Source organism: Nicotiana tomentosiformis, chromosome 4 (genome assembly GCF_000390325.3).
Source record: "Nicotiana tomentosiformis chromosome 4, ASM39032v3, whole genome shotgun sequence".
NCBI lineage: Eukaryota > Viridiplantae > Streptophyta > Magnoliopsida > Solanales > Solanaceae > Nicotiana > Nicotiana tomentosiformis.
In genome coordinates, this window is record NC_090815.1 from 80054309 (window position 1) to 80064480 (window position 10172).

At 29.3% G+C, this 10172-nt stretch overlaps 1 protein-coding gene across 1 annotated transcript; it reads right to left on the minus strand.

Annotated features, from left to right (window-relative positions):
* Nucleotides 1-1563: 1563 nt before the first annotated feature.
* Nucleotides 1564-8788, minus strand: LOC104106309 (chorismate mutase 2). The gene is made up of 5 exons (XM_009614832.4): nt 8472-8788; nt 5920-6006; nt 5671-5820; nt 3873-3965; nt 1564-1917 (listed from the first exon to the last, which is right to left on the minus strand). The coding sequence occupies exons 1-5, from the start codon at nt 8691-8693 to the stop codon at nt 1681-1683; spliced, it is 789 nt and encodes a 262-aa protein (XP_009613127.1). The 5' UTR covers nt 8694-8788; the 3' UTR covers nt 1564-1680.
* Between the last annotated feature and the right edge of the window lie 1384 nt (nt 8789-10172).

Sequence of the window (10172 nt, forward strand, 5' to 3'; positions counted from 1 at the left end):
AGGATACTATGTCCTTAACATTTACATTGTACACATGAGGTTAATGACACCATGTCCTTAACATTTACAATACACATATGAAGTTAAGGACATGATGTCCTAAAGTTTAATAGTAGAAGTTACAAATATAAGTTAATGATATTATGTCCTTAATATTTACATTGCACACATAAAGTTAATGACACCATGCCCTTAACATTTACACTGCACATATGAAGTTAAGGACACCATGTCCTTAATATTTACATTGCACATATAAAGTTAAGGACATGATGTCCTAAAGTTTAACAATAGAAGTTGCAAATACAAGTTAATGATATTATGTCCTTAACATTTACATTGCACACATGAAGTTAAGGACATCATGTCCTTAATATTTACACTGCACATATGAAGTTAAGGACACCATGTCCTTAATATTTACACATCACTCATGAAGTTAAGGACACTATGTCCTTAACATTCACACTGCACATATGAAGTTAAGGACACCATGTTCTTAATATTTACATTGCACACATGAAGTTAAGGACATCATGTCCTTAACATTTACACTATACATATGAAGTTAAGGACATGATGTCCTAAAATTTAACAACATAAATTGAAAATACAAGTTAATGATATTATGTCCTTAACATTTACATTATACACATGAAGTTAAGGACACCATGTCCTTAACATTTACACTGCACGTATGAAGTTAAGGACATGATGTCCTAAAGTTTATCAGCAGAAAGTGCAAATATAGGACACTTTGTCCTTAATATTTACACATCACTCATGAAGTTAAGGACACTATATCTTTAACATTTACAATGAACACATGAAATTAAGGACACCACGTCCTTAACATTTACACTACACATATGAAGTTAATGACATGATGTCCTAAAGTTTAACAACAGAAGGTACAAATACAAGTTAAGGACATTATGTCTTTAACATTTACATTGCATGCATGAAGTTAAGGACACCATGTCCTTAACATTTACACTATACATATGAAGTTAAGGACATGGTGTCCTAAAGTTTAACAACAGAAGTTGCAAATACAAGTTAATGATATTATATTCTTAACATTTACATTGCACACATGAAGTTAAGGACATCATGTCCTTAACATTTACACTGCACATATGAAGTTAAGGACATGATGTCCTAAAGTTTAGCAGTAGAAGGTGCAAATACAAGACACTTTGTCCTAAATATTTACACAACATTCATGAAGTTAAGGAAATCATATCCTTAATATTTACACAATACCTATGTCTAGCACATGGGTATTTTTGTCCGGCGGGTAAATATTTATTAAGAACTGGCTAAAGAGTAAATACATTTAAAACAGTAGCTAAAAAGTAAAGATATCTCTAATCAGTGGCTATCTGTGCACTCCCCCTGAAAAGCACAACTCAAACGAATGGGCCAAACACATACTGCTATTTTGCAAAAGCACTTTTGAATAAAAGTATTTTTCAAAATAAACAGTTTTTGACAGGTTGGCCAAACGGGTTCTTAGTTTGAACCTCCAATAGAGAATTTTATATCATCAATGGATCTAGATGGTCCAAAGGCAAATTTAGTAAAAACCCTTTAAATTGTTTTATACTCCAATATTAAAAATGATAAACGTTGGAATAACAAAAGAAAAAAAGATTGTCAAATAAAAATTGTATCGTACTAATCGAGACGTCGTAGAAGGTACTGAACTTCAACAAGTTTTGTCAAAGGCATAATCCATTCATCATATAAGCGCGAAACTAGCGATGGATCAACCTTGCACTTTACTTCTTTGGAGCTATCATCAATATTTAGGGTCACTTGTTGACCAAACGTCAAGGCTTTCTTTGCAACTCTCTTCTTTACCATCTCTTCAACTGCTTCAAATGTCAATAGCTTCATTAGAGCATCCCTATCCTGCAATAACAAAGATATGTTATTTCTTAAAACAAACTTTAAGAACATGCATTTGTCATATATAGAATTTAAAACACCTTTATCGTCGATCTTGAAATGAAAATAAAAAGTTAATTGATCTTTGTTATTGATATTTTTTATACGGAAAACGATCATATTTGTCCTTGTACTCTTTAAAAAGGGTTATATTTGTCCTTCGTTATACTTTTTAGATATATTTATCCTTATCATTATACTGTAGGATCATAGTTACCCTTGTACTCTTCAAAAGGGTTATATTTGCCCTTCATTATACTTTTTTGACATATTTATCCTTATAATTATACTTTAGGATCATATTTGCCCCTCATCCGTTAGATCGTCATGTCCCACCTTTGTTTTCTTACATGACGCCTATGTGGATTTTTTTTTCTTCCAATTTAAATATGGTCACCTATTTAAGCTAATTTAACCCGCCCACCCAATTTAAATAAGACACACTAACTAAAATAAAAGAAAATTCATCCCCCCCACTCGTCCATCTCTCTTCTCCGGGCCAGCTCCATATTTTTCGGAAAGCGAAAAAATTTTGGACAGTGAGTGAATGAAATTATAGTGTTATCCCTAATTGATTTATTTAATTATTTTACCTTTGTCTATGTTAATTTGTTTCCCTTTAATACTTAGGAGTTACGAGACATGAATCACTTAATGATGCTTTGAAGTATTTGTAGAAATATAACTCTGTAAAGTCTAAACTTTGTCAATTGACCATAATTGATCCACGAAAAGCAATTTCTTGATATGACATTTACGAAGATTGTGCGAAATACAATAGTGATATAGCAACGACAATATATTGGCAAACAATAACTTTGAACTCCGAATCACTAATTTAATACAACTCACAATTATTGCAGTAACTGAAGTAAATTACGAGAAGTTGCACAACAATGGAGTTAATGAAGTCATATTTATATTGGGTAGGCGGGTTAAATTAGCTTAAATAGGTGACCATATTTGAATAGGAAGAAAAAGAAATCCACATAGGCAACATGTAGGAAAACAAAGGTAGGACATGGCGATCTAACGGATGAGGGGCAAATATGATCCTAAAGTATAATTGTAAGGATAAATATGTCAAAAAGTACAACAAAGGGCAAATATAACCCTTTTGAAGAGTACATGGGCAAATATGATCCTAAAGTATAACGATAAGGATAAATATATCTAAAAAGTATAACAAAGGACAAATATAACCCTTTTTAAAGAGTACCGGGGCAAATTTGACCATTAACCGTTTTTTTATATAATTGCTATAATGAGAATCTATTCTCAGCTACAGAATGAGGATTAATGTACCTAGTACCTAGCTATAGCCGCAAAACATTAGAATTCCATGGCTATTAACAATTGTATAAAGTTTCCAGGTTTAGCAACACAAAACTTCCATATATAGCAATTGGTATTAGTCCGTAGGCAAAACTTGTAAAGTCTGTACCAAACTTTTAGCTATTTCATTTCTTGCTATGCCATAGCCATGCTACGAAAAAAATCAATGTGGCTAAAGTGTTAAGCTACGAAATTTTTCATGTTTGGCTAAAATATATTTCGTTAGTGTATATGCATAATATTGTATCAATTATCAATTGTAACTCTTTGGAGAAATCTGTAATGTGTGTGCAGAAAAAAATGTGTTTTGGAAATCTGGATAATCTTGGCTTCTCTCTCATTTTTTCTTTTCTTTGAGAAACACTATAAAACAACTTCCGCTAGAAAGAGTCTTTCTAAAAGAATACAGTTTACAAAATTAAGCCTCTTCAAAAAAAACTTAAATGAGACGTTTTTTGGCAATTCTTTTGGAAAGATTTTAAAACAATATCGACAAATTAACAAAATATATTAACTCCGAAATCCAACTATCCAAGGTGGAACAGAAGACATGGAAACGGTAAATAGTTGTATGTGAGACATACCTTAGCAAGAATAAGTGGTTTATATTGATCAGTACAATCCCTGAATTTAATCTCAGCAACAAATTTTCCATAATGAATCCTTCTAGAGAGTGCCTACAAGAAAAATATTTTCACTTTAGCTTATAAGCATTGTAATTCAAGTCAGCCACTCACATAACAAACTCATGGATTATTAGAGAGATTATATCTTAAGAAAACAGCACTGGGAAAAATAAATTGGATTATTGGAGAATGCAGAGAATTTTGTTCTTTATGTTTTTTGTAATATTGAGTTAATGTGTAAGTGGTGGGTGTTAAACAAATCAAGGTTGAGTTACTATTTCGTGTGCGTGTAAATGTAGGTTCAAGAGAGAACTGATTTAAAAAAAAAGTTTCAAGGGAGAATTATATTGTTTTTTCAAATTAATTTATTCCTAAAGAAGTGCTGTAGTTTATTTAATTAATCCACTGTTCTAATAATTCTATGTCAAGCTTCCATATAATTTACATGCTTTTAATAGTTAGTTAAAAGAATTTATTACTCCTATTTTGCATGTACATGCAAGTTGTTTAAAAGGTGTATAATATCTTTACTTTTTTTAAAAAGAAATCAAAACGGTTTCATCTTTAAAATTAGTGGAAATGACACTATGTAATCACTTTTAAGTATGTTGTTTAAAATATATTCATAGTTTATAATGTATTTAAAGATTAGCCAATTTTGCTCAAACTTCAGGATACGACGTCCTAGAGTTTAAACGTTAAAACTCAAACTTCATCGAAAATTGTGTCATGAAGTTCGAATCTTATGTCCTGAAATTTGGATGAATTGGCTAATCATTAAATACATTATAGATTGTGGATATATTTTAAATATCGAGCTTAAAAGTGATTATTGCTGCAATTCGCCCTTAAAACTAAGTTCAAATATTTCCTTTAAGGGCTGGATAAATAAATTTGTCTAGTGGTCTAGTCCGGACCCTCAAAAAATTTTGTCCATTCGGGTGTTTGCATAAATCACATTAGTTTACTATTGTTAAGTGATGGATTGAGCTGAAAAGGCACATCTAAGGACACATATCATGTGTTTATTGATCCATGCATGAGTAAGTTTTTATAGTAAAAATTTTATGTGACGTCTAGTTTTGCACCGCCGATTGAATATGCATCCACTTTTTTAAAAAAAATTAATTGATACCAAATTTTTTAATAACTTCAGATACATACAGTTTTCTTGTCTTCTTCACTGCTAATTTTTCTTCTTTGTGTTTAGGGTTTCTTCTTCTTTTAAGTTGCAAAATGAGTTTGTTAAATTTGTTGTTGTTTTATAAATTTGATGCTTGAGATTTGTTCTTTAAAGTTATGTTTCAAATTTTAGCTCATTTGGAGTAGATTTGGGTTGTTGAATTGTATATTGGATTGTTGGAATTCGAAGAACAAGTTTATATTTTATAACTTCGGATTTTGAATCTGAAATTGTCTGAAGTTGTATTGAAAAATTGAACTACTTAAGATTAGAAATTCTGAAGTTCCAATTGAAAGATAGAAGAAATTCAAATTCAAAATCTGAAATTGTTTTGAAGCGCTTGAACTACTTAAGATTTGAATTTTTGAAGTTGCAGTTGAAAGATAGGAAACCTTTAGATTTGATTTCTGAAGTTGCATTGAAGATATTTAACTACTTCAAATCCGCTCGGGTGCATTTTGCAAAGTTTTGTGCACTGCGGATATAAATTCAATAGTGGCCCCAAAAATGGGAATGTATGCAAATTCATTTTCAATGAGAAAATAATCAGTATTAATGTACAAGTTGAGTTACCTGCAATAACTGAATATCACAGGAAGCAATAGTTGCAAAGTTTCCTTCATCAGCCTGATCAGTAATACAAAATAGTGGAAGCAACTGCTTTATATAAACATCCAATATCTTCTCATTTACGTTGACAGATTCTGCTGCAGGATGCAAAACCTATAACTGAAATTAGTGACAATATGATGTATATAATTTAAATTCAGGTCAAAAGGACAGATTATAATTAAAAAATACATTAGTCTGATAAATACTTACTGGTGTGCATTTGCTAGGTGGTATGATTGAGGCAGGCAAGTTATCTGGGAAGAAAGGATTTTCTTCTGGTGATAGGTATCTACCAACCTGAAAAATATAATAATATATTCACCAACCAAATATATATAAAAAAAAAAACATACATTTTTGATAATATAACTTTTGTCGTATCAAGAATACCCATAATCTTTCATATAGAATTAAGCAAGATATAAATTGAAAAAGCGAAAAATCCGCTAGACTGACTCGAACGCCAGGACAAATTAAATCAAAGCCAAAACAATTCGGTGTTAAACAAAAAGATTTTAGTTTTCAGAAATCAAATAAAAATTGACTTTTTCCAGATCGAAAGCAATCCGAGATGGGCAGTTTCCCCCTTTTATTGGAATAGGGAATGATATTCAGCTTCTAGTACTGAAGGTTTTACATGTAATAATGATATTCTCTAAAGTTTCACTTCAAAAACTAATCCAAAATCTTCAAAATTAGCCTTTCAGATTAACCAAAAAAAACAAAACATAATCAAGCGTGCCACCAAAGAATAAATTGAAAAAATGAATTTGTTACGTACTATTTATGGAGTGAACATGTGAAGTCACATTATTACCTTTTCTTGTTGCAACCAGAATATAATACTAGTGCGAAAGTTTAGCGAGAAAATAAGAGTGATATTCGTTATAAAGTATTAAAAAAAATTGAAAACATTACTTTAAGGATGTAAATATTATTAAATAAGAATAGTTAGCTTGACTTAAAGAGCCTAATCCATTTTTTTGGTTAATTTATACTTATTATAAATTGATTTGTGTTGGTGAAGAGTATACGTTAAAAACATGAGTAAACTTTATGGGTCGTCATTTAACTTTGTGTTCATTATCCAAAAGTTACTTTTCTTACGTCAAAGTAATTCAGCTTTGTTCATTATTCAAAAGTCAATTTTCTTTCTTTTGTTACACAAAAATCATTTTACTATGCTCTAGTTATTACAATAATCGCTTTGACCATATTTTACAAACTTTTTCGCCTGAATAGTCTATTATGCCCTTGATATTATAAATTCTCCCATTTATGTAATACATTCTATATTATATTATATGCTATATAATACACTTTTACCCATGTATTTTACTTGTCAGTAACATTACCGTGAACAAATCTCAAGTCCACGTTCTTAATCATGATTAATGAAATATGTTAGTAAAAATTTAAAAATCAAAGCTCATTGATTTATCAGCCAAGCCATACCCATTAATTTAATAAATAAAATACCCACATTTAGCAAAATAACACATTAGATTAATATTTTCAAATAAATAATATTAACATATAAAGCTTTAAAAAACTTAATATTAAACAGAAGTATCTTTGAAACTTTTTTTAAAATTTTTATCGACTATAAAAAACCTAACATTTGTTAAACAAATTTATTTTTATTATAATATGTAATATAGAAGGTATTACATAAATCAGGGTATTTATAATGTCAAGGACATAATAGACTTTTCAAGTAAAAATATTATAAAATCTGATCAATGTGACTTTTGTGATAAATAGAGTAAAATAGAATATTTTTTGTGTAACAAAAGAAAGAAAAATGACTTTTGATAATTACCATAAAATTGAATGATATTTACGTAACAAAAAGAAAAAAAATAACTTTTGTATAATGAACACAAAATTAAATGAAAACTCATTATATTTACTTGTTAAAACATATAAATAAAACAGTGAAACGGCTGCTTTCTGATAATGAAAGCGTGGTGATTAGAAGATTACAATTCTAGTTTCAGAAATATTTCGTAGTTTTTTACCATGCACTTGCCTAACCACCCAGATTTCTCAGTTATCCAAAAATAAAGAAAAGAAGAACAAATATAGAAGGGAAAGTAGAAAAAAACTTACGGTCAACTAAATAAATATAGCAACTACTAACAAAATAGAGCAAAGTAAGTAAAAGATTCTAATAAATTCCGAAGATCAAGGAGACCTAATATAACAGGACAAGATAACGACAACACAATTAGGGGTTCGTTTGGTTTTTTCTTTTTGCTTTTTCCAAAGGGTCGTTTGCTTCTTTCTTTTTTTATATCCCCAACGATTAACAAGATTGGAATTATAATAGAAAAATTAAATAATAATGTAATTATTTAGTGAATATACTTTGTTAATAGATATTTGATATTAGGACAAAAAATGAATATACGAGGTATAATATAAAATATGTTAAACTATATAAACTTTTATTTCCAAATAACCTTATCTTCCTTATGAAAGAAAAGCTATGGAGGCAAGTGTGTTGTTTTATTATTTTATCCTGGAATTACTAATTTCAAGATTGTTGAGTGTGATATAAAATAATACCACAAGTATAGCATAAAAAATATTCCCAAAATAATAAAGTGAACAAAAACATGAGATAAATAACCCCATAATTTATCCCGAAATTATAATACCTTATTCAACCAACCAAACGACCCCTTAACATTTCCAAGAACTCATGAAAGAACTACTAAATCAGAACAACCGTGTATGTATGTATCAGAAATAATTACCTTAGATTGAAGAGCTTCTGTTTCTTGAAACAAATAGTGGAACAAGGACCCTGAAATATTCCAAGAAGAAGAAGAAGAAGGTTCTTTGTACAAGGTGGAATTTATTGGGTATTTGATTCTCTCTATAAGGTTGAAAATGATGGTGTCTTCTTGTCTTATTAAACTATCCCTTATTGAATCAAGACTCAGTTTATTATTAGCATCACCACTAATTAAAGCCATTTTTAATAGGCAAAAATTCAAAAGGAGATTTTTTATGTGGTGGTTTGATAGGTTGGGAGGAAGAAGAAGAAGAAAAAAAGGAGAATGAAAGAACGTTATCAGTTTTGGTTGGTTATGTTTGAACTATATATTCACGAGGTTTTTATGTTTTTAGTCCCTATATTTTGGATTAATTGAAGGTATGGTCCTACTACTATACGTTACATAAAATTTAAGTTCTTTATATATGAATGTGACATAAAATCAAATTGAATCTAACGTAAGGTATCTAAGTACTTTTAACAATGGTTCAATATATACAATTAAAACGAATTTGGCAAACTTTGCTTCCCTTGTTTTTATTAATCATGTCCACTCTCCCTCACCATCTTAAATTCGTTTATTCCCCTCGCTAAGATAAAGATTTTATAAAAATTTAGCAAAGATACGTATATAACTTGTATTTTTTTTTCCTTAAGAGGACAAGAGCAGTATTATAAAATTTTATAAAATAATTGAAGACCAATCAAATACATATGAATTCAAAGTCACAGACAACTCTGATAATAAAGATGGAACTAGGTAAGCTAGATTGAGGAGATATTTAGAAAACATCTAAATGGTGGCTTCTCAAATATAAATATTTGCAAACCAATGGAAGATTATAATATTCTCTTTATTTCACTTTATATGATACTATTACGATTTATAAAATTAATTTATTTTTTTAATATAACTTTTTGATACATCATACAAATATTTTAAATACAAAAAAGTTGTAATATATGATATTCTTATGTAGTTTGCTATTATTTAATTTTATTTCTAAAAGATAGGAAATTCATATCCAAATTGGGATTAAACATGCGAATGTTTGATCCTTCTACTTTGAACCTCTTCATCCTTGTTGAAAATGAAGGGAGTATGTCATAATTTTGTAAAGCTAAATCAGATTTTAGTTATAATTCGAGGGCTAAAATTGCAATTTGTCATGACTTTCAACTATACACAAAATAGAGTCATGGGTATGTCCTTTTGCGTCAGAAATGTCATGTGGCGCACTTTAGCTGTTTAGCATCAAGGAGCGTAGTGTGCACGGTTTGCTTATTGCGGGTATCTAACGTTTCAAAAAAGTCTTCAAAAGTTGAATAAAGGACATTAACGTAAAGCTTTTGCTTTTTCCTATATATAGTCAAGGGTGGAAATAGAGTTTCGTTAATTTTATGTCTTTAAAAAAATTTATTGAATAAGTATAAATTTTTATTTTAGAACTCAATAATATAAAAATATTAGAATTTTAAATTTAATAATTTTAAATTCTGGCTCCGCCTCTATATTCAGTAATCACTATTCACATTGGAGCGTCAATAAATCTAAATTTGTATGGCATACAATCTATTAGAAACATATTTTCTATAAAAAATAATTTATTTTCAAAACTTACTCAAATTATCTAGATAAGGATAATATTAAGACGAATCTTAATGCCTAAGGTCGAAG

What these genes read in the sequence shown, in the direction of transcription:
- LOC104106309 (XM_009614832.4), bottom strand. Translation starts at nt 8,693, where the DNA reads ATGGCTTTAATTAGTGGTGATGCTAATAATAAACTGAGTCTTGATTCA. An exon ending in CACCTAGCAAATGCACACCA is followed by an intron (nt 5,821 to 5,919) that starts GTAAGTATTTAT and finishes TTTCAGTTATAG; the next exon opens with GTTTTGCATCCTGCAGCAGA. An exon ending in GTGATATTCAGTTATTGCAG is followed by an intron (nt 3,966 to 5,670) that starts GTAACTCAACTT and finishes TTTTTCTTGTAG; the next exon opens with GCACTCTCTAGAAGGATTCA.